This window comes from Bombina bombina, chromosome 2 (assembly GCF_027579735.1).
Source record: "Bombina bombina isolate aBomBom1 chromosome 2, aBomBom1.pri, whole genome shotgun sequence".
NCBI classification, from domain to species: Eukaryota; Metazoa; Chordata; class Amphibia; order Anura; family Bombinatoridae; genus Bombina; species Bombina bombina.
Window position 1 is genome coordinate 105,524,106 of NC_069500.1, and position 25,894 is coordinate 105,549,999.

The 25,894-nt window shown below is 42.2% G+C and overlaps 1 protein-coding gene across 4 annotated transcripts in view; it reads right to left on the reverse strand.

The window, feature by feature from the left end:
* Positions 1 to 25,894, reverse strand: part of NADK2 (NAD kinase 2, mitochondrial) — a 329,344-nt gene that overhangs the window by 123,384 nt on the left and 180,066 nt on the right. For all 4 annotated transcript variants that reach the window (XM_053701210.1, XM_053701209.1, XM_053701211.1 and 1 more), the window contains one exon: positions 24,071 to 24,207. In XM_053701210.1, the coding sequence (XP_053557185.1) occupies positions 24,071 to 24,207 (137 nt within the window). The remainder of the gene's footprint in view (positions 1 to 24,070; positions 24,208 to 25,894) is intronic.

The window sequence follows — 25,894 nt, forward strand, 5'->3', positions numbered from 1 at the left end:
GCCGTTCATCCTACTCTTTTCTGCTCTCTCTTGAAGAGGGATATTAATTTAGGAGGACTTAGTGGTCTGGGGATATTTGATGTTCATCGGTTAAGTTTGCAGCAGGCAGTATTGACACGCTCCTTAAACCAGGAGCAGACCACTGATTTAGCAGAGATTTTCAGCTGCCCTTAATGTGTTGCTCGAAATTTTTTATCAGGCACTAGGTGAGATTTTGTTTGATCCGGCGTCAGAGGGGTTAACCTTCCAGCCGGGATTTCTTTGGGTGCGATCTCGCTTTCGTCTATGGCGAGTCACGGGCCTTATATCTCAGCCTGCAATATCAGTTGTATAGCACAACCTGATATACTCTCTAAGGGAGTATAGATGATCTACTCGCATTAGGGGAGATCGCTAAACTGATTCAGGAGAATTTGGATTTGATTCCATAGGGGATATGTATATTATATTTATACATTTTTTGTTACTAATTCTCTTGGTGTTAGATTACATGCCATGCACTGTTTAGTTCTGTAACTTAGAACTTTTTTCCCCTATTCCATTGTGATTCCCTGGTATTGTCTGCCATCTAGTGGCAATTTAATGTATTTATGCAGCTAAGTTATAAGGAAGAACATTTCTTTAAGAATGTTCATGTTTGATGCTTCTGAAGGATGTATCTTTATTTATGATATTTCATATAGCATAATCTCTAAGGTTTTCAACTTTTATTCCTCTAAGGGATATTACTTAATGATGTACATTTATCTACTTATGTGTTGAGATTAACCTTTTTCTAAGGTTTTCAGGTTTTTATTCCTTTAAAAAGGATATTACTAAAGGCTTCGGATATATTAATTTTGATATATTCTAAGTGTATGTGCACTGTTTTTTATTCTCTTTCATAGTGGAGAGATCTGCAGCTAAGACTATGTCAGCATCTTTGGTCTTAGGTAATATTCAGTGTTAAAACACTAATATGATTTAGACCTTTTTTCATAATCTCTTCCATATAAGGGACTCTGAAATGTCTGACATCTTTTTTTGTCCAAGATTTTATATATTTGTTCCTTTTGTAGTTTCAAGGGACATAAGTCTTCCTCTCTTCCTTTTACAAACCGGAGCATCCAGAACTTCATGGAGATCAGGTTAACCTTGAAATAAAAGGGAATCAATCCAAGAGATCTTCATCTGATCTAAGTCAGCATGAAGGGGCCACCCCCGATCCTATATTAGTTCAGGTAGGGGGCAGTCTTCCTTTTTTTGACAGGCTGGATCCACGATGTCCCAGATTCCTGTGCTGTGGAAATAGTATCCCAGCGATACAGGATAGGGTTCAAGTCTTGTCCCCCCCTTAGGGCAGATTTTTCCTGTCTAGGTTATCTGCTATCCAGGTGAAGAGAGGAGCCTTCTTTAACTGCGTAAAGGATCTATCTTCTCTGGGAGTAATTGTTCCAGTGGGAGTAAAAACAGGGTCTAGGATTTATTCAATCTTTTTTGTGGTTTCCACAAACCAGTATTGGACCTTAGGTGTCTCAAATTAGTTTAGTTCTACCCTTGACTCAGGAGGGTCAGTTCATAACTTCCAAAGACCTGAAGGACGCATATCTTCATGCTTCTATTTGCAGGGAAAATAACATTTTCTGCGGTTTATTTTTCAGTTTATTGTTCTTCCCTTTGACCTTGCTACAGTTCACAAATGTTCTAGGGGCCTTTTTGGCAGTGGTCAGTTTTCATGGAATAGTGGTGACTCCTTACCTGGACGACATTTTGGTCCAGGCGCCATCTTTTTAGTTAAAAAGATCTCATTCTGAGATGCTGTTCATTTTACATTCCCTCGGGGAGTGTGAATCTGGAGAAGGTTCCCTGGCGTCACTCACATGGATGTGTACGTAGGAACAATTATAGAGACTCTCGGTACATGATGTCAGAAAATCAAAACTTTTTGCTTCTTTATTTCCATTTCAGTCCTCTATATCAGTCCATTTGTGGCCCGGTATATGGAGGTAATTGGTCTAATGGTTGCTTTCATGGACATTATCCCCTTTGCTGGTTTCCATCTGAGACCTTTTCGGTTAGGTACGCTCAGATTATGGAATGAAGTCCACTTGGATCTCTCCCAGATGATTGCTCTAGTCCCCTTTACAAGAGATTCTCTATCTTGGAGAATTTCACAGGACCATCCATCTTAAGGTTCATGCTTTTGGAGAAAATCATGGGTAATGGTATTCTTAGGTGCCAGCCTGTTGGGCTGGGGAGCAGTTTGGAATTCTTTACAGCTCAGGGCCTTTGGGCTCGAGAGGAGTCTTCTCTTTCCATTAACATCCTAGAGTCGAGAGCTCTAACAGCCAGACCTCATCTAGGATTGGTCCGGTTTTCAGATTCAAATCAGACTTCTTCTCTTCAGTGGTGTGCTTCAACCACCAGAGTTCGTTAGCTATGACGGAGATGTCTCACATTTTCAAGTGGGCAGAGTCTTCCGTTTGTCTCCTCTCTACTATCCATATCCCAAGGGTGGTCAACTGGGAGGCGGATTTTCTGAGCAGGCAGACCTTTCATTCCGTGGAGTGGGTTCTCCTCACGGAGGTATTTTCAATGATACCCCTCAGGTGGGGGCTTTGGAGTTGCATCTGATGACGTTGCACCCTGGGAGGGTTTTGAATCTTGCTAAGCTTAAAAGCTGTGTATACAGCAATGCTATGGTGTATAGGGGAGTCTGCCGAATAGCAGACTTTAAGTTAAAAAGAGTGAGTCATTGTGAACTTCATTTGCATCTCTTAACGCCAAGCTTCCTAGGTACGGTTCAGATTCCAGAGATCCACAACCCGCTTTGATCGATGCTCTGGGGGTGGCTTGGAACTTTAGTCTAACATATCTGCTCCTTTTGTTTGCTCTACTTGAGTTATTGCTCGTATCAAATAATAGAGGGCATCAGTGTTTCTGATAGCTCCTGCTTGGCTTCGCAGGACCTGCTTAGCGGATCCGGTAGAGAAGTAATTTATTTCTCCTTGAAGATTGCTTTTAAGGAAGGACCTTCTACTTCAGGGTCCTTTTTCTCCTCTCAAATCTGGTTTCTCTAAGGGTGGCTACTTGGAGATTAAACGTCTAGGTTTAACTAGGCGGGGGTTTTCTGAGGTCATTGTTACCATGCTTCAGGCTCGTAAACCTGTTTCCCGCACGATTTACCATCAGGTATGGTGCAAATGCCTTTACTGGTGTGATTTGAGGGGTTTCTCTTAAAGCAGGGTAATAGTACCTCAAATGTAGTCTCTTCTCCGGGTTGGCCTGGAGGTTTATCAGTCAGTACTCTGAAGGGTCAGATTTCTGTTCTGTCTAGTCTCTTGCACAAATCTCTGGTAGGTCTGCTAGATAATCAATTTTTTGTGCAGGCCTTAGTCAGAATTAGGCCTGTGTTTTATCCTGTTGCTCCTCATTGGAGCCTTGATCTTGTTTCTTATAGTTCTGCAGCAGACTCTTTTCGAGCCTATGCATACAGTTGATATTCAATTTGGTTTCCTCTTGCTATTTAGTCTGCTTACAAGGTTTCAAAGCTTTCAAATTTACAGTGTGATCCACTTACCTTATTTTGGCAGATAAGGCAGTTTTCATACTAAGTGGGGTTTTTCCAGAGGTAGTTTTGGATCTCAATATTAATCAGGAAATTGTTGTTCCTTCTTTTGTCCTTATCCTTCTTCTCAGATGGAACGCCTGTTACATATTCTGGATGTTGTGCATGCTCTTAAGGTCTTCCTTCAAGCGACTAAAGATTTTCAAAAATCTTCTGTCCTGTTCGTTGTTTGCTCAGGTAAGCGTAAGGATCAGAAGTCTACTTTTACTTCTCTTTCTCTCTGGTTGGGAAGTGTTATCTGGTTAGCTTCTGAGACAGCTGGACATCAGCCTCCTGAGAGAATTACGGCTCATTCCACTAAGGCTGTCTCTTCTTCCTGGGCTTTCAATAATAAAGCTTTTGTGGAACGATTCTGCAAGGCGGCCGATGGGTCCTCATTGCATACTTTTCCTAAATTCTACAAATTTGATGCTGATGCTTCCTTTGGGAGACAAGTTCTTCAAGTGGTGGTGCCTTCTGTTTAGGTATGCCCGTCTTGTTCTCCTTCCCTTTCATTCTGTGTCCTCTAGCTTGGGTATTGGTTCCCACTAGTAATTGGAGGAATGTGTGGACTCTCCATGCCATAGGAAAGAAAACAAAAATGTATGCTTATCTGATAAAAATGTCTTTCTTTCCTGGCATGGAGAGTCCACGACCCACCCTTATTTACTTTTAAGACGGCAAATTTTTAGTATAAACCTCAGGCACCTCTATACCCTTGTGTTATCTTCTTTTTCCATTTTCCTTCGGCTGAATGACTGGGGGTGGGTTATGGGTAAGGGAATTGACACTTAAAAGCTCTGATGTGGTGCTCTTTGCCTCCTCCTGCTGGCTAGGATTTTAATTCCCACTAATAATTGGAATGAATTTGTGGACTCTCCATGCGTGGAAAGAAATAAAATGTATCATCAGTTAATCATAAATTTTGTTTTTTTATCGTCAGGCTTGTCCTCCATTAAAGGGACAGTCTACTCCAAAAATGTTATTGCTTAAATAGATAATCCCTATATCAACCATTCGCCAGTTTTGCACAACCAACAGTTATATTAATATACTTTTTACCTCTGATTACCTTGTATCTATGTCTCTTTTAAAAGCCCCCTTATCACATGGCCATTTATTTATTTATTATTTCCTGATTAATATTGAGATCCAAAACTACCTCTGGAAAACCCCCACTTAGTATGAAAACTGCCTTATCTGCCAAAAACACAATTTATGCTTACCTGATAAATTTATTTCTCTTGTTGTGTATCCAGTCCACAGATCATCCATTACTTATGGGATATTCTCATTCCCAACAGGAAGTTGCAAGAGGACACCCATAGCAGAGCTGTAATATAGCTCCTCCCCTAACTGTCATAGCCAGTCATTCGACCGAAAACAAGCCGAGAAAGGAGGAAACATAGGGTGCAGTGGTTACTGTAGTTTAAATTTAAAAATTACCTGCCTTAAAATGACAGGGCGGGCCGTGGACTGGATACACCACAAGAGAAATAAATTTATCAGGTAAGCATAAATTGTGTTTTCTCTTGTAAGGTGTATCCAGTCCACGGATCATCCATTACTTATGGGATACCAATACCAAAGATAAAGTACACAGATGAAGGGAGGGACAAGGCAGGAACTTAAATGGAAGGAACCACTGCCTGTAAAACCTTTCTCCCAAATATAGCCTCCGAAGAAGCAAAAGTATCAAATTTGCAAAATTTTGAAAAAGTATGAAGCGAAGACCAAGTCGCCGCCTTGCAAATCTGTTCAAAAGAAGCCTCATTTTTAAAGGCCCAAGTGGAAGCCACAGCTCTAGTGGAATGAGCTGTAATCCTTTCAGGAGGCTGCTGTCCAGCAGTCTCATAGGCTAAGCGGATTAAGCTTCTTAGCCAAAAAGAAAGAGAGGTTGCCGAAGCCTTTTGACCTCTCCTCTGTCCAGAGTAGACAACAAACAATCTTTAGAAGCTTGTAAGTAAAACTTTAAAGCACGGACCACGTCCAGATTGTGGAACAACAATCTCTTGATTGATATTCTTGTTAGATACCACCTTAGGTAAGAACCCAGATTTGGTACGCAGGACTACCTTATCCGTATGAAAAATCAGATAAGGAGAATCACATTGTAGGGCAGATAGCTCAGAGACTCTACGAGCCGAGGAAATAGCTACCAAAAAGGACTTTCCAAGATAAAAGTTTGATATCTATGGAATGAAGAGGTTCAAACGGAACTCCTTGAAGAACGTTAAGAACCAAGTTTAAGCTCCATGGTGGAGCAACAGGTTTAAACACAGGCTTGATTCTAACTAAAGCCTGACAAAATGCCTGAACGTCTGGAACATCTGCCAGACGCTTCACTAGCTGACAATCCTTTTTCCAAACCTTCTTGGAGAAAAGATAATATCCTAGGAATCCTGACCTTACTCCATGAGTAACCCTTGGATTCACACCAATAAAGATATCTACGCCATACCTTATGGTAAATTCTCCTGGTGACAGGCTTTCGTGCCTGTATAAAGGTATCGATAACTGACTCAGAGAAGCCACGCTTTGATAAAATCAAGCGTTCAATCTCCAGGCAGTCAGCCTCAGAGAAATTAGATTTGGATGGTTGAAAGGACCCTGAAGTAAAAGGTCCTGTCTCAGAGGCAGAGACCATGGTGGAAAGGATGACATGTGGCCACGCAGATGCTATCAGAATCACTGATGCTCTCTCCTGCTTGATCTTGGCAATCAGTCGAGGGAGCAGAGGAAACGGTGGAAACAAATAAGCCAGGTTGAAAGACCAGGGCGCTGCTAGAACATCTATCAGTGTCGCCTTGGGATCCCTGGACCTGGATCCGTAACACGGAAGCTTGGCGTTCTGGCGAGACGCCATGAGATCCAGTTCTGGTTTGCCCCAACGATGAATCAGTTGTGCAAATACCTCCGGATGGAGTTCCCACTCTCCCGAATGAAAAGTCTGACGACTAAGAAAATCCGCCTCCCAGTGCTCTACACCTGGGATATGGATAGCTGATAGGTGGCAAGAGTGAATCTCTGCCCAGCGAATTATTTTTGAAACTTCTAACATCTCTAGGGAACTTCTTGTTCCCCCTTGATGGTTGATGTAAGCTACAGTCGTGATGTTGTCCGACTGAAATCTGATGTACCTCAGAGTTGCTAACTGAGGCCAAGCCTGAAGAGCCTTGAATATCGCTCTTAGTTCCAGAATATATTATATTGGAAGGAGAGACTCCTCCTGAGTCCACGATCCCTGAGCCTTCAGGGAGTTCCAGACTGCACCCCAACCTAGAAGGCTGGCATTTGTTGTTACAATTGTCCAATCTGGCCTGCGAAAGGTCACACCTTTGGACAGATGGACCCGAGATAGCTACCGGGGAAGAGAATCCCTGGTCTCTTGGTCCAGATTCAGTTGAGGGGACAAATCTGTGTAATCCCCGCTCCACTGACTGAGCATGCATAGTTGCAGCGGTCTGAGATGTAAGCGTGCAAACGTCACTATGTCCATTGCCGTTACCATTAAGCCGATTACTTCCATAAACTGAGCCACCAAAGGGCGCAGAATGGAAAGAAGAACCCGGCAGGAATTTAGAAGCTTTGATAACCTGGACTCCGTCAGGTGAATTTCCATTTCTACAGAATCTATCAGAGTCCCTAGAAAGGAAACTCTTGTGAGTGGAGATAGAGAACTCTTTTCCTCGTTCACTTTCCACCCATGCGACCTCAGAAATGCCAGTACTACGTCCGTATGAGACTTGGCAATTTGGAAGTTTGACGCCTGTATCAGGATGTCGTCTAAATAAGGGGCTACTGCTATGCCCCGCGGCCTTAGGACCGCCATAAGCGACCCTAGAACCTTTGTAAAGATTCTTGGGGCTGTAGCTAATCCAAAGGGAAGAGCTACAACTGGTAATGCCTGTCTTGAAAGGCAAACCTGAGAAACAGATGATGATCTTTATGTATCGGAATGTGAAGATAAGCATCCTTTAGATCCATTGTAGTCATATATTGACCCTCCTGGATCAGTGGTAGGATGGTACGCATAGTTTCCATCTTGAACGACGGAACTTTGAGGAATTTGTTTAAGATCTTTAGATCCAAAATTGGTCTGAAGGTTCCCTCTTTTTTGGGAACCACAAACAGATTTGAGTAAAAACCCTGTTCCTGTTCCTCCTTTGGAACTGGATGGATCACTCCCATAACTAGGTGGTCTCGTACACAGTGTAAGAATGCCTCTCTCTTTATCTGGTGTGCAGATAATTGTGTAAGGTGAAATCTCCCTTTTGGGGGGGGAAGCTTTGAAGTCCAGAAGATATCCCTGGGATATAGTTTCCAACGCCCATTGATCCTGAACATCTCTTGCCCACGCCTGGGCGAAGAGTGAAAGTCTGCCCCCTACTAGATCCGTTACCGGATAGGGGGCCGTTCCTTCATGCTGTCTTAGAGGCAGCAGCAGGCTTTTTGACCTGCTTACCTTTTTCCAGGTCTGGTTTGGTCTCCAGACCGTCTTGGATTGATCAAAAGTTCCCTCTTGTTTATTATTAGAGGAAGTTGATGCCGCACCTGCCTTGAAGTTTTGAAAGGCACGAAAATTAGACTGTTTGGCCCTAGATTAGGACCTGTCCTGAGGAAGGGCATGAGCTTTTCCTCCAGTGATATCAGCAATAATCTCCTTCAAACCAGGCCCGAATAGGGTCTGCCCCTTGAAGGGAATGTTAAGTAGCTTAGATTTTGAAGTCACGTCAGCTGACCATGATTTAAGCCATAGCGCTCTGCGCGCCTGTATAGCAAAACCAGAATTCTTAGCCGTTTAGTCAAACGAACAATGGCATCAGAAATAAAAGAATTGGCTAGCTTTAGTGCTCTAATTTTGCCAAGTATGTCATCCAATGGAGTCGCTACCTGTAAAGCCTCTTCCAGAGACTCAAACCAGTACGCCGCAGCAGCAGCGACAGGGGCAATGCATGCAAGGGGCTATAGGATAAAACCTTGTTGAATAAATATTTTTGTAAGGTAACCTTCTAATTTTTTATCCATTGGATTTAAAAAAGCACAACTATCCTCGACAGGGATAGTAGTACGCTTTTCTAGAGTAGAAACTGCTCCCTCCACCTTAGGGACTGTCTGCCATAAGTCCCGTGTGGTGGCGTCTATTGGAAACATTTTTCTAAAAATAGGAGGGGGAGAGAACGGCACACCTGGTCTATCCCATTCCTTATTAATAATTTATGTAAACCTTTTAGGTATTGGAAAAACATCAGTACACACCGGCACTGCAAAGTATTTATCCAGTCTACACAATTTCTCTGGCACTGCAATGGTATCACAGTCATTCAGAGCAGCTAAAACCTCCCTAAGCAACACGCGGAGGTGTTCAAGCTTAAATTTAAATGTAGAAATATTAGAATCAGGTATCCTTCCTGAGTCATTAACATCACCCACTGACTGAAGCTCTCTTTCCTCAGCTTCTGCATATTGTGAGGCAGTATCAGACATGGTTCTTAAAGCGTCAGTATGCTCTGCATTTTGTTTCACCCCAGAGCTATCTCGCTTACTTTAGGTTCAGGTAGTCTGGCTAATACCGCCGACAGTGTATTATCCATGACTGCCATGTCTTGTAAAGTAAACGCTATGGGCGCCCTAGATGTACTTGGCGCCATTTGAGCGTGAGTCCCTTGAGCGGGAGTCAAAGGGTCTGACACGTGGGGAAAGTTAGTCGGCATAACTTCCCCCTCGTCAGATTCCTCTGGTGATAAATTTTTTAAAGACAGAAAATGATCTTTATTGCATAAAATGAAATCAGTACATTTGGTACACATTCTAAGAGGGGGTTCCACCATGGCTTTTAAACATAATGAACAAGGAGTTTCTTCTATGTCAGACATGTTTATACAGACTAGCAATGAGACTAGCAAGCTTGGAAAACACTTTAAATCAAGTTAACAAGCAAATTAAAAAAAAAAAGTACTGTGCCTTTAAGAGAAACAAATTTTGTCAGAATTTGAAAAACAGTGAAAAAATGCAGTAAATCAAACGAAATTTTTACAGTGTATGTAATAGGCTAGAAGAGCATTGCACCCACTTGCAAATGGATGATTAACCCCTTAGTTCAAAAAACGGATCAAAAAAACGAAATAGACGTTTTTTAACAGTCACAACCAACTGCCACAGCAAGCTGTGGCCCTACCTTCCCCAATAAACGACTTTGGAAAGCCTTTGAGCCCTATAGAGATGTCCTATAGCATTCAGAGGGCCTTTGAGGGAATCTGGATGTAATTTTAACTGCGCAAAAAACACGCTAAAATAGGCCCCTCCCACTCATACTACAACAGTGGAAAGCCTCAGGAAACTGTTTCTAATCAAAATTTAAGCCAGCCATGTGGAAAAAACTAGGCCCCAATAAAGTTTTATCACCAAAGCATATATAAAAACGATTAAACATGCCAGCAAACGTTTTATATTGCAATATCACAAGGGTATTACCCCTGGGAGTAAGCATGATACCAGTCGTTATTAAATCACTGTGTTTTCCATCTCTAGAAAAAATTATAACTGCACATACCTGATAGCAGAATAAACTGCACGCCATTCTCTCGCTGAAGTTACCTCATCTGTGTAATCCCCTCAGACATATGTGAGAACAGCAATGTATCTTAGTTACAACCTGCTAAGATCATAGAAACCTCAGGCAGATTCTTCTATTTACTGCCTGAGATAAAATAGCACAACTCCGGTACTATTTAAAATAACAAACTTTTGATTGAAGAAAAACAGAATTTATGCTTACCTGATAAATTACTTTCTCCAACGGTGTGTCCGGTCCACGGCGTCATCCTTACTTGTGGGAATATCTCTTCCCCAACAGGAAATGGCAAAGAGTCCCAGCAAAGCTGGCCATATAGTCCCTCCTAGGCTCCGCCCACCCCAGTCATTCGACCGACAGACAGGAAGAAAAATATATGAGAAACCATATGGTACCGTGGTGACTGTAGTTAGAGAAAATAATTCATCAGACCTGATTAAAAAACCAGGGCGGGCCGTGGACCGGACACACCGTTGGAGAAAGTAATTTATCAGGTAAGCATAAATTCTGTTTTCTCCAACATTGGTGTGTCCGGTCCACGGCGTCATCCTTACTTGTGGGAACCAATACCAAAGCTTTAGGACACGGATGAAGGGAGGGAGCAAATCAGGTTACCTAAACGGAAGGCACCACGGCTTGCAAAACCTTTCTCCCAAAAATAGCCTCCGAAGAAGCAAAAGTATCAAATTTGTAAAATTTGGCGAAAGTGTGCAGTGAAGACCAAGTCGCTGCCTTACATATCTGGTCAACAGAAGCCTCGTTCTTGAAGGCCCATGTGGAAGCCACAGCCCTAGTGGAGTGAGCTGTGATTCTTTCAGGAGGCTGCCGTCCGGCAGTCTCATAAGCCAATCGGATGATGCTTTTAAGCCAAAAGGAAAGAGAGGTAGAAGTCGCTTTTTGACCTCTCCTTTTACCAGAATAGACAACAAACAAAGAAGATGTTTGTCTGAAATCTTTTGTAGCCTCTAAATAGAATTTTAGAGCACGGACTACGTCCAAATTGTGTAACAAACGTTCCTTCTTTGAAACTGGATTCGGACATAAAGAAGGTACAACTATCTCCTGGTTAATATTCTTGTTAGAAACAACCTTTGGAAGAAAACCAGGCTTAGTACGCAAAACCACCTTATCTGCATGGAACACCAGATAGGGCGGAGAACACTGCAGAGCAGATAACTCTGAAACTCTTCTAGCAGAAGAAATAGCAACCAAAAACAAAACTTTCCAAGATAGTAACTTAATATCTATGGAATGTAAAGGTTCAAACGGAACCCCTTGAAGAACTGAAAGAACTAGATTTAGACTCCAGGGAAGAGTCAAAGGTCTGTAAACAGGCTTGATCCTAACCAGAGCCTGAACAAATGCTTGAACATCTGGCACAGCTGCCAGTCTTTTGTGCAGTAAGACAGATAAAGCAGAGATCTGTCCCTTTAGAGAACTTGCAGATAATCCTTTCTCCAAACCTTCTTGTAGAAAGGAGAGAATCTTAGGAATTTTTATCTTATTCCATGGGAATCCTTTGGATTCACACCAACAGATATATCTTTTCCATATTTTATGGTAAATCTTTCTAGTTACCGGTTTTCTGGCCTGAACCAGAGTATCTATCACAGAATCTGAAAACCCACGCTTCGATAGAATCAAGCGTTCAATCTCCAAGCCGTCAGCTGGAGGGAGACCAGATTTGGATGTTCGAATGGACCCTGAACAAGAAGGTCCTGTCTCAAAGGTAGCTTCCATGGTGGAACCGATGACATATTCACCAGGTCTGCATACCAAGTCCTGCGTGGCCACGCAGGAGCTATCAAGATCACCGAGGCCCTCTCCTGTTTGATCCTGGCTACCAGCCTGGGAATGAGAGGAAACGGTGGAAATACATAAGCTAGGTTGAAGGTCCAAGGTGCTACTAGTGCATCTACTAGAGTCGCCTTGGGATCCCTGGATCTGGACCCGTAGCAAGGAACCTTGAAGTTCTGACGAGATGCCATCAGATCCATGTCTGGAATGCCCCATAATTGAGTTAGTTGGGCAAAGATCTCCGGGTGGAGTTCCCACTCCCCTGGATGGAATGTCTGACGACTCAGATAATCCGCTTCCCAGTTTTCCACACCTGGGATGTGGATCGCAGATAGGTGGCAGGAGTGATCCTCCGCCCATTGAATTATTTTGGTCACTTCTTTCATCGCCAGGGAACTCCTTGTTCCCCCCTGATGATTGATATACGCAACGGTCGTCATGTTGTCTGATTGGAATCTTATGAATCTGGCCTTTGCTAGCTGAGGCCAAGCCCTGAGAGCATTGAAGATCGCTCTTAGTTCCAGAATGTTTATCGGGAGAAGAGACTCTTCCCGAGACCATAGTCCCTGAGCTTTCAGGGATTCCCAGACCGCGCCCCAGCCCACTAGACTGGCGTCGGTCGTAACAATGACGCACTCTGGTCTGCGGAAGCTCATTCCCTGGGATAGATGGTCCAGGGTCAGCCACCAACGGAGTGAATCTCTGGTCTTCTGATCTACTTGAATCATTGGAGACAAGTCTGTATAGTCCCCATTCCACTGTTTGAGCATGCACAGTTGCAATGGTCTTAGATGAATTTGTGCAAAAGGAACTATGTCCATTGCTGCAACCATCAACCCTACTACTTCCATGCACTGCGCTATGGAAGGACGTGGAACAGAATGAAGTACTTGACAAGTGCTTAGAAGTTTTGACTTTCTGACCTCTGTCAGAAAAATCCTCTTTTCTAAGGAATCTATTATTGTTCCCAAGAAGGGAACTCTTGTTGACGGAGACAGAGAACTTTTTTCTATGTTCACCTTCCATCCGTGTGATCTGAGAAAGGCCAGAACGATGTCTGTATGAGCCTTTGCTTTTGACAGGGACGACGCTTGTATTAGAATGTCGTCCAAGTAAGGTACTACTGCAATGCCCCTCGGTCTTAGAACCGCTAGAAGGGACCCTAGTACCTTTGTGAAAATCCTTGGAGCAGTGGCTAACCCGAATGGGAGGGCCACAAACTGGTAATGTTTGTCCAGAAAGGCGAACCTTAGGAAATGATGATGTTCTTTGTGGATAGGAATATGTAGGTACGCATCCTTTAGATCCACGGTAGTCATAAATTGACCTTCCTGGATAGTGGGTAGAATCGTTCGAATGGTTTCCATCTTGAACGATGGGACCCTGAGAAATTTGTTTAGGATCTTCAAATCCAAAATTGGTCTGAAAGTTCCCTCTTTTTTGGGAACTACGAACCGATCTGAATAAAATCCCATTCTTTGTTCCTTTATTGGAACTGGGTGTATCACTCCCATCTTTAACAGGTCTTCTACACAATGTAAGAATGCCTGTCTCTTTATTTGGTTTAAGGATAAGTGAGATATGTGGAACCTTCCCCTTGGGGGTAGTTCCCTGAATTCCAGAAGATAACCCTGAGAAACTATTTCTAGTGCCCAGGGATCCTGAACATCTCTTGCCCAAGCCTGAGCAAAAAGAGAGAGTCTGCCCCCTACTAGATCCGGTCCCGGATCGGGGGCTACTTCTTCATGCTCTTTTGTTAGCAGCAGCAGGCTTCTTGGCATGCTTACCCTTGTTCCAGCCTTGCATCGGTTTCCAGGCTGGTTTGGGTTGTGAGGCATTACCCTCTTGCTTAGAGGATGCAGAATTAGAGGCCGATCCGTTCCTGAAATTGCGAAAGGAACGAAAATTAGACTTATTCTTGGCCTTGAAAGGCCTATCTTGTGGAAGGGCATGGCCCTTTCCCCCAGTGATGTCTGAGATAATCTCTTTCAATTCTGGTCCAAATAGAGTTTTACCTTTGAAAGGGATGTTAAGCAATTTTGTCTTGGATGACACATCCGCTGACCAAGACTTTAGCCAAAGCGCTCTGCGCGCCACGATTGCAAACCCTGAATTTTTCGCCGCTAATCTAGCTAATTGCAAAGCGGCATCTAAAATAAAAGAGTTAGCCAACTTAAGTGCGTGAACTCTGTCCATAACCTCCTCATATGGAGTCTCTCTACCGAGCGACTTTTCTAGTTCCTTGAACCAGAACCACGCCGCTGTAGTGACAGGAACAATGCACGAAATGGGTTGTAGAAGGTAACCTTGCTGTACAAAAATCTTTTTAAGCAAACCCTCCAATTTTTTATCCATAGGATCTTTGAAAGCACAACTATCCTCGATAGGAATAGTAGTTCGCTTGTTTAGAGTAGAAACTGCCCCCTCGACCTTAGGGACTGTCTGCCATAAGTCCTTTCTGGGGTCGACCATAGGAAATAATTTCTTAAATATAGGGGGGGGGGGAACAAAAGGTATGCCAGGCTTTTCCCACTCCTTATTCACTATGTCCGCCACCCGCTTGGGTATAGGAAAAGCGTCGGGGTGCACCGGAACCTCTAGGAACTTGTCCATCTTGCATAATTTCTCTGGAATGACCAAGTTGTCACAATCATCCAGAGTAGATAACACCTCCTTAAGCAGTGCGCGGAGATGTTCTAATTTAAATTTAAATGTCACAACATCAGGTTCAGCTTGTTGAGAAATTTTTCCTGAATCTGAAATTTCCCCATCTGACAAAACCTCCCTCATGGCCACTTCAGATTGGTGTGAGGGTATGACAGAACAATTATCATCAGCGCCCTCCTGCTCTTCAGTGTTTAAAACAGAGCAATCGCGCTTTCTTTTTATTTGCTATGGAGTTATCCATTACAGCCGTCAATTGTTGCATGGTAATAAGCATTGGCGCGCTAGATGTACTAGGGGCCTCCTGCGTGGGCAAAACTGGTGTAGACACAGTAGGAGATGATGTAGTAACATGTTTACTCCCCTCATCTGAGGAATCATCTTGGGCAATTTCATTATCTGTGGCAGTACTGTCCTTACTTTGTTTGGACGCTATGGCACAATTATCACACAAATTTAAATGGGGAGACACATTGGCTTTCATACATATAGAACATAGCTTATCCGAAGGCACAGACATGTTAAACAGGCTTAAACTTGTCAATAAAGCACAAAAAACGTTTTAAAACAAAACCGTTACTGTCTCTTTAAATTTTAAACAGAAAACACTTTATTACTGAATATGTGAAAAAGTATGAAGGAATTGTTCAAAAATTACCACAGTGTCTTAAAGCATTAAGAGTATTGCACATCAATTTTCAGAGCTTTAACCCTTAAAATAACGGAACCGCAGCCGTTTACAAATTTAACCCCTATACAGTCCCAGCTATAGCCTTTGCTGTGACCTAACCAAGCCCAGAGGGGAATACGATACCAAGAGACGCCTTCTAGAAACTTTTCCAGCTACTTTCAGATCCTCACACATGCATCTGCATGTCTTGCTCTCAAAAACAACTGCGCAGTAATGGCGCAACAATGAGGCTCGGCCTACAACTGGGAAGGCCCTCCCTGACTGGAAAAGGTATCTAACATAGTGCCTGCCGTTAAAAAACGTTCCCCAAGTTTATAAATGTGAATTATCAGCATAAACATGTATAAAATGCCCAAATAAAGCAATCGATTTAGCCCATAAAAGTGTCTACCAGTTTTATAGCCCATATTAAGCCCTTTATTCTGTTTGCTTGACTAAGAAAATGGCTTACCGGTCCCCATGAGGGGAAATGACAGCCTTCCAGCATTACATGGTCTTGTTAGAAATATGGCTAGTCATACCTTAAGCAGAAAAGTCTGCTAACTGTTTCCCCCAACTGAAGTTACTTCATCTCAACAGTCCTATGTGGAAACAGCAATCGATTTTAGTTACTGTCTGCTAAAATCATCTTCCTCTCACAAACAGAAATCTTCATCCTTTTCTGTTTCAGAGTAAATAGTACATACCAGCACTATTTTAAAATAACAAACACTTGATAGAAGAATAAAAAACTACATTTAAACACCAAAAAACTCTTAACCATCTCCGTGGAGATGTTGCCTGTGCAACGGCAAAGAGAATGACTGGGGTGGGCGGAGCCTAGGAGGGACTATATGGCCAGCTTTGCTGGGACTCTTTGCCATTTCCTGTTGGGGAAGAGATATTCCCACAAGTAAGGATGACGCCGTGGACCGGACACACCAATGTTGGAGAAATAAACTAGCTATATTTAACCACTCTCTCTTACGACCTCCTTGCTTGTTGAGAGTTGCAAGAGAATGACTGGCTATGACAGTTAGGGGAGGAGCTATATTACAGCTCTGCTATGGGTGTCCTCTTGCAACTTCCTGTTGGGAATGAGAATATCCCATAAGTAATGGATGATCCGTGGACTGGATACACCTTACAAGAGAAATAAGGTAAGTGGATCACACTGTAAGTTTGAAAGCTTTGAAACTCTCCATGCGTGGAAAGAAATAAAATTTATCATCAGGTAATCATACATTTTGTTTTTTTATCGTCAGGCTTGTCCTCCATTAAAGGGACAGTCTACTCCAAAAATTTTATTGCTTAAATAGATAATCCCTATATCAACCATTCGCCAGTTTTGCACAAACAACAGTTATATTAATATACTTTTTACCTCTGATTACCTTGTATCTATGCCTCTTTTAAAAGCCCCCTTATCACATGGCCATTTATTTATTTATTATCTATTGGCTTGCATTTTAACCAGTTAGTGCAGTGTCATGCACAACTCCACAGAAGAGAACACAATGTTATCACATGCTTTTTATTAGCTTTTCACAATATGAGACTGCTTATTTATGAGCAATAAATAGATAAGAGGCTGTCTGTAGTGACTTTGAAACAGGCGGAAATTTAGAGGTTTAAATGATATGAAGTATATTCATATAACAATGATGGTTGTGTAAAGCTGGGAAATGGGTAGTCAAGGTGTTATCTGTCTTTTTAAACAATAATTTTGGTGTTGACTTTCTCTTTAATAAAGCTGTGGAACTATACCTGTCAACTAGCTAATAATGAATACCTGAGTATGCAAGTGCATAATCTTCTAGTGTCAGCTTAAATTTGAACATTATCTTTTATTTTTCACAAAACTATTCTAGCCTTTCATATTTATTTTTGTCTCTCCCTTTAAACTCCCCTTTAACTAAATGCTTTCTTGTGCACTTCATTAAAACAGAATTTATGTTTACCTGATAAATTACTTTCTCCAACGGTGTGTCCGGTCCACGGCGTCATCCTTACTTGTGGGATATTCTCCTCCCCAACAGGAAATGGCAAAGAGCCCAGCAAAGCTGGTCACATGATCCCTCCTAGGCTCCGCCTTCCCCAGTCATTCGACCGACGTAAAGGAGGAATATTTGCATAGGAGAAATCATATGATACCGTGGTGACTGTAGTTAGAGAAAATAAATCATCAGACCTGATTAAAAAACCAGGGCGGGCCGTGGACCGGACACACCGTTGGAGAAAGTAATTTATCAGGTAAACATAAATTCTGTTTTCTCCAACATAGGTGTGTCCGGTCCACGGCGTCATCCTTACTTGTGGGAACCAATACCAAAGCTTTAGGACACGGATGATGGGAGGGAGCAAATCAGGTCACCTAGATGGAAGGCACCACGGCTTGCAAAACCTTTCTCCCAAAAATAGCCTCAGAAGAAGCAAAAGTATCAAATTTGTAAAATTTGGTAAAAGTGTGCAGTGAAGACCAAGTCGCTGCCTTACATATCTGATCAACAGAAGCCTCGTTCTTGAAGGCCCATGTGGAAGCCACGGCCCTAGTGGAATGAGCTGTGATTCTTTCAGGAGGCTGCCGTCCGGCAGTCTCATAAGCCAATCTGATGATGCTTTTAAGCCAAAAAGAGAGAGAGGTAGAAGTTGCTTTTTGACCTCTCCTTTTACCAGAATAAACAACAAACAAGGAAGATGTTTGTCTGAAATCCTTTGTAGCCTCTAAATAGAATTTTAGAGCACGAACTACATCCAAATTGTGCAACAAACGTTCCTTCTTTGAAACTGGATTCGGACACAAAGAAGGCACGACTATCTCCTGGTTAATATTTTTGTTAGAAACAACTTTCGGAAGAAAACCAGGTTTAGTACGCAAAACCACCTTATCTGCATGGAACACCAGATAAGGAGGAGAACACTGCAGAGCAGATAACTCTGAAACTCTTCTAGCAGAAGAAATTGCAACCAAAAACAAAACTTTCCAAGATAATAACTTGATATCAACGGAATGTAGGGGTTCAAACGGAACCCCCTGAAGAACTGAAAGAACTAAATTGAGACTCCAAGGAGGAGTCAAAGGTTTGTAAACAGGCTTGATTCTAACCAGAGCCTGAACAAAAGCTTGAACATCTGGCACAGCCGCCAGCTTTTTGTGAAGTAAAACAGATAAAGCAGAAATCTGTCCCTTCAAAGAACTTGCAGATAATCCTTTCTCCAAACCTTCTTGAAGAAAGGATAGAATCTTAGGAATTTTTATCTTGTTCCATGGGAATCCTTTAGATTCACACCAACAGATATATTTTTTCCATATTTTATGGTAGATTTTTCTAGTTACAGGCTTTCTGGCCTGAACAAGAGTATCAATGACAGAATCTGAGAACCCTCGCTTTGATAAAATCAAGCGTTCAATCTCCAAGCAGTCATTTGGAGTGAGGCCAGATTCGGATGTTCGAACGGACCTTGAACAAGAAGGTCCTGTCTCAAAGGTAGCTTCCATGGTGGAGCCGATGACATATTAACCAGATCTGCATACCAAGTCCTGCGTGGCCACGCAGGAGCAATCAAGATCACCGATACCCTCTCCTGTTTGATCCTGGCTACCAGCCTGGGAATGAGAGGAAACGGTGGGAACACATAAGCTAGGTTGAAGCTCCAAGGTGCTACTAGTGCATCCACTAGAGTCGCCTTGGGATCCCTGGATCTGGACCCGTAGCAAGGAACCTTGAAGTTCTGACGAGACGCCATCAGATCCATGTCTGGAATGCCCCACAATTGAATTATTTGGGCAAAGATTTCCGGATGGAGTTCCCACTCCCCCGGATGAAATGTCTGACGACTCAGAAAATCCGCTTCCCAATTTTCCACTCCTGGGATGTGGATTGCAGACAAGTGGCAGGAGTGAGTCTCCGCCCATTGAATTATTTTGGTCACTTCTTCCATCGCCAGGGAACTCCTTGTTCCCCCCTGATGGTTGATATACGCAACAGTCGTCATGTTGTCTGATTGAAACCGTATGAATTTGGCCTTTGCTAGCTGAGGCCAAGCCTTGAGAGCATTGAATATCACTCTCAGTTCCAGAATATTTATCGGGAGAAGAGATTCTTCCCGAGACCAAAGACCCTGAGCTTTCAGGGGTTCCCAGACCGCGCCCCAGCCCACCAGACTGGCGTCGGTCGTGACAATGACCCACTCTGGTCTGCGGAAGCTCATCCCTTGTGACAGGTTGTCCAGGGTCAGCCACCAACGGAGTGAATCTCTGGTCCTCTGATCTACTTGTATCGTCGGAGACAAGTCTGTATAATCCCCATTCCACTGACTGAGCATGCACAGTTGTAATGGTCTTAGATGAATTCGCGCAAAAGGAACTATGTCCATTGCCGCGACCATCAAACCTATTACTTCCATGCACTGCGCTATGGAAGGAAGAAGAACAGAATGAAGTACTTGACAAGAGCTTAGAAGTTTTGATTTTCTGGCCTCTGTCAGAAAAATCCTCATTTCTAAGGAGTCTATTATTGTTCCCAAGAAGGGAACTCTTGTTGACGGAGATAGAGAACTTTTTTCTACGTTCACTTTCCACCCGTGAGATCTGAGAAAGGCCAGGACAATGTCCGTATGAGCCTTTGCTTGTGGTAGAGACGACGCTTGAATCAGTATGTCGTCCAAGTAAGGTACTACTGCAATGCCCCTTGGTCTTAGCACCGCTAGAAGGGACCCTAGTACCTTTGTGAAAATTCTTGGAGCAGTGGCTAATCCGAATGGAAGTGCCACAAACTGGTAATGCTTGTCCAGAAAGGCGAACCTTAGGAACCGATGATGTTCCTTGTGGATAGGAATATGTAGATACGCATCCTTTAAATCCACCGTGGTCATGAATTGACCTTCCTGGATGGTAGGAAGAATTGTCCGAATGGTTTCCATTTTGAACGATGGAACCTTGAGAAATTTGTTTAGGATCTTGAGATCTAAGATTGGTCTGAATGTTCCCTCTTTTTTGGGAACTATGAACAGATTGGAGTAGAATCCCATCCCTTGTTCTCCTAATGGAACCGGATGAATCACTCCCATTTTTAACAGGTCTTCTACACAATGTAAGAATGCCTGTCTTTTTATGTGGTCTGAAGACAATTGAGACCTGTGGAACCTCCCCCTTGGGGGTAGCTCCTTGAATTCCAGAAGATAACCTTGGGAGACTATTTCTAGCGCCCAAGGATCCAGAACATCTCTTGCCCAAGCCTGAGCGAAGAGAGAAAGTCTGCCCCCCACCAGATCCGGTCCCGGATCGGGGGCCAATATCTCATGCGGTCTTGGTAGCAGTGGCAGGTTTCTTGGCCTGCTTACCTTTGTTCCAGCCTTGCATTGGCCTCCAGGCTGGCTTGGTTTGAGAAGTATTACCCTCTTGCTTAGAGGATGTAGAACTTGAGGCTGGTCCGTTTCTGCGAAAGGGACGAAAATTTGGTTTATTTTTAGCCTTAAAAGACCTATCCTGAGGAAGGGCGTGGCCCTTACCCCCAGTGATATCTGAAATAATCTCTTTCAAGTCAGGGCCAAACAGCGTTTTCCCCTTGAAAGGTATGTTAAGCAATTTGTTCTTGGAAGACGCATCCGCTGACCAAGATTTTAGCCAAAGCGCTCTGCGCGCCACAATAGCAAACCCTGAATTTTTCGCCGCTAATCTAGCTAATTGCAAAGTGGCGTCTAAAGTAAAAGAGTTAGCCAATTTAAGAGCGTGAACTCTGTCCATAATCTCCTCATAAGAAGAATCTTTATCGAGCGACTTTTCTAGTTCATCGAACCAGAAACACGCTGCTGTAGTGACAGGAACAATGCATGAAATTGGTTGTAGAAGGTAACCTTGCTGAACAAACATCTTTTTAAGCAAACCCTCTAATTTTTTATCCATAGGATCTTTGAAAGCACAACTATCTTCTATAGGGATAGTAGTGCGTTTGTTTAGAGTAGAAACCGCCCCCTCGACCTTGGGGACTGTCTGCCATAAGTCCTTTCTGGGGTCGACCATAGGAAACAATTTCTTAAATATAGGGGGAGGGACAAAAGGTATGCCGGGCCTTTCCCATTCTTTGTTTACAATGTCCGCCACCCGCTTGGGTATAGGAAAAGCTTCGGGGGGCCCCGGGACCTCTAGGAACTTGTCCATCTTACATAATTTCTCTGGAATGACCAAATTGTCACAATCATCCAGAGTAGACAACACCTCCTTAAGCAGAGCGCGGAGATGTTCCAATTTAAATTTGAATGTGATCACATCAGGTTCAGCTTGTTGAGAAATTTTCCCTGAATCTGAAATTTCTCCCTCAGACAAAACCTCCCTGGCCCCCTCAGACTGGTGTAGGGGCATGTCAGAACCATTATCATCAGCGTCCTCATGCTCTTCAGTATTTTCTAAAACAGAGCAGTCGCGCTTTCGCTGATAAGTGGGCATTTTGGCTAAAATGTTTTTGATAGAATTATCCATTACAGCCGTTAATTGTTGCATAGTAAGGAGTATTGGCGCACTAGATGTACTAGGGGCCTCCTGTGTGGGCAAGACTGGCGTAGACGAAGGAGGGGATGATGCAGTACCATGCTTACTCCCCTCACTTGAGGAATCATCTTGGGCATCATTTTCTCTAAATTGTTTGTCACATACATCACATCTATTTAAATGAGAAGGAACCTTGGCTTCCTCACATACAGAACATAGTCTATCTGATAGTTCAGACATGTTAAACAGGCATAAACTTGATAACAAAGTACAAAAAACGTTTTAAAATAAAACCGTTACTGTCACTTTAAATTTTAAACTGAACACACTTTATTACTGAATATGTGAAAAAGTATGAAGGAATTGTTCAAAATTCACCAAAATTTCACCACAGTGTCTTAAAGCCTTAAAAGTATTGCACACCAAATTTGAAAGCTTTAACTCTTAAAATAACGGAACCGGAGCCGTTTTTATATTTAACCCCTATACAGTCCCTGGTATCTGCTTTGCTGAGACCCAACCAAGCCCAGAGGGGAATACGATACCAAATGACGCCTTCAGTAAGCTTTTTCTATGTATCTGAGCTCCTCACACATGCATCTGCATGCCTTGCTTCCCAAAAACAACTGCGCATTAGTGGCGCGAAAATGAGGCTCTGCCTATGATTAGAGAAGGCCCCCAGTGAAAAAGGTGTCCAATACAGTGCCTGCCGGTTATTTAACATAATTCCCAAGAATAAAATAACTCCTCAAAGCTATAAACTATTAAAAATGCTTATAAATCAATCGTTTTAGCCCAGAAAAATGTCTACCAGTCTTTAAAGCCCTTGTGAAGCCCTTTATTCTTATTTAATAAAAATGGCTTACCGGATCCCATAGGGAAAATGACAGCTTCCAGCATTACCAAGTCTTGTTAGAAATGTGTCATACCTCAAGCAGCAAAAGTCTGCTCACTGTTTCCCCCAACTGAAGTTAATTCCTCTCAACAGTCCTGTGTGGAAAACAGCCATCGATTTTAGTAACGGTTGCTAAAATCATTTTCCTCTTACAAACAGAAATCTTCATCTCTTTTCTGTTTCAGAGTAAATAGTACATACCAGCACTATTTTAAAATAACAAACTCTTGATTGAAGAATAAAAACTACATTTAAACACCAAAAAACTCTAAGCCATCTCCGTGGAGATGTTGCCTGTGCAACGGCAAAGAGAATGACTGGGGAAGGCGGAGCCTAGGAGGGATCATGTGACCAGCTTTGCTGGGCTCTTTGCCATTTCCTGTTGGGGAGGAGAATATCCCACAAGTAAGGATGACGCCGTGGACCGGACACACCTATGTTGGAGAAAGGGATATAAAATCCCCCAATTTTTTTTTCTTCATGATTCAGACAGAGCATGCAATTTTAAACAACTAATTTCCATTATCACATTTTCTGCATTATTTTGCATCTTTTTTTGAAAAGCAGGAATGCATGCTTAGTGCTCCAGAAACTGTCCGGCTCCTATATGGCAGCATTTTTGCAAGAATGTCCTTCATTTGCAGGAGCACTAGGTGACAGCACTATTTCCTGCCATGTAGTGCTCCAGTTGAACACCTAGGTATCGCTTTATCACAGAATAACATGGAAACGAAGCAAATTTGATAATAAAAGTAAATTGGAAACTTTTTAAAAAATTGTGTGCTCTGTCTCAATCACAAAAGAACATTTTTGGGTTTCATATTCCTTTTAATTCCGAGACAAAAACCTTCAATGACATTAAACCACAATATTCTCTGCTTAATTACAGCCAAGTACTTTGTATTACATTTTTAGGAGAATATCATATCTCGCTACCCTCTCATTGCGCTACGTCACAGAATTCCACATATGTTGTAAAGCATGTGTGGAATGCGGTGACGTATGTGCGCTCATGCGCGCTGAGAGGGTAACAAAATTTGACGGCTAGACAGCAAACCTTGACACTTTGTCTGTGCATGCGCGCCCTCGATATGTAAATAAAATGAACTAAACCGTTTCTCTAACAGTAATTTGCAGCTCCATATATCATCACAATAAAAAGTTAATGAATTTAGGAGTAAACTTTAAATTGTGATGATATATGGAGCTGCAAATTACTGTTGGAGAAACTGTTTAGATCATAGTCCACTGGGGATCTAAATTTAGTTCCACAAATACGTCAGCATCATCCTTTTAAACCTCTGCACAGTATCAGTAAAGTTAAGACCATTCTGTTAGTGGTTTTTCCTTTAGCCAAATGTGTTTATGAACTAGGGATTCTTCATGTTCTCTCTTACTTTGCTCTTGCAGGCCTCCATAGTTATGTGCCCTGCTATGCTGCTCCAAACTCAGTTGCTGCTCATGTAAATCCACAGGGATTAGATTAATACCAGTTCCTTCTAGGTATAGCCGATTCCTCTGGCGCCACTGCCATCTGTTGAATAAAATTAACAACTGTAACTGATTCTTTTAAGCACACAGTAACATATCATCAGAAACCATACATAGTCACTAAGCAGGATTTTAGCTACACAGCTGTTTAGTGTCATTATGGTATTAAAGTGACATTCCAGTCAAACTTTAAATGCACATAGATGAATTACATCTTTGAATAGAAACAGATTTGAAATACACATGTATTGGCAAAAATGCTTCTAGTAAAAGTTATCACTGTATTAATATTTTCCCTGCATGTGAAGCATAGCAAGATATTCTCTGTGCACTGGGATTATAAATACTGCAGCCGCTAGGAGTGCCAGTGGGGCTTGTAACTAACATGCAGTCATTACCAGATGATACACCCATCTTAGGCTCTCTGGGCAAGTGCTGTGTTTAAAGGGACAGTCAAGTCCAAAACAAACTTTCATGATTTAAATAGGGCATGTAATTTTAAACAACTTTCAAATTTACTTTTATCACCAATTTTGCTTTGTTCTCTTGGTATTCTTAGTTGGTAGTTAAACCTAGGAGGTTCATATGCTAATTTCTAAGACCTTGAAGGCCGCCTCTAATCTAAATGTATTTTGACAGTTTTTCACCACTAGAGGGCGTTAGTTCATGTGTTTCATATAGATAACACAGCTCAAGCACGTGAATTTACAGAGGAGTAAGAACTGATTGGCTAAAATGCAAGTCTGTCAAAAGAACTGAAATGAGGGGGCAGTTTGCAGAGGCTTAGATACAAGGTAATTACAGAGGTAAAACGTGTATTATTATAACTGTGTTGGTTATGCAAAACAGGGGAATGGGTAATAAAGGGATTATCTATCTTTTAAAACAACAAAAATTCTGGTGTTGTCTGTCCCTTTAAAATGATGGTGCATGAAGCATGTATATTGCAAAAATTATTCTATTCAAAACTGAAATGCACCCATGTGCATCCCAGTTTTGGCTGGAATGTCCCTTTAAGGCAGTAGTCCTTGATATTTGACAGATACAACATACTGCAATCAATTCACCAGGGAAGGACAAACTTTTTTTTGTTTGTTTTGCATGGAAGGCAACATATTAATAGTGAAATTGGCAGTAAGCATGCAACAGTTTTTTTCCCAATAAATTACTAATGTCTTCTATGTGAATCTGAAGGTCTCACAAAACACACTTCATGGCAAGTGAACCACATCAACCCATTTACCAGTGTCTTCCATGTAACCTGCAACAAATGTTTTCTATCCACTTAAATTATTTGCAATATTGATTTCCACTACAGATTTAAAGTCAAGGACAAAAAAAAAAAAAAGTTAGAGTCATTGGTTAAGAGCTCACTGATATGACCCAAATCAGGAAGATTCTGAAAGCATCCTCTTTGGGTTTTCTGGAGAATATGGCAACATCCTTTATGGCAGATCATCAGTGGAACCAGTGAGGACATGAAGTTACCAGTGACAATGATTACATATCTTAATGTATTGATGACAGATGAAGGGTTGCTGGGTAAAATTAAAAGGTTGCATTATTAGAATAACTTTTTTTCAGTAGCATATGAATGGACTATTTTGCATTGGCACATTTTGTTATTTTATTCTTGCATTTAGAGGAGTGGTATTAGCTGGTTCAGGCAGATCAATAGTAGTGTTACTGCTAGATGCTACAAAGTTAGTAAATCTATGTCTATTGAGACA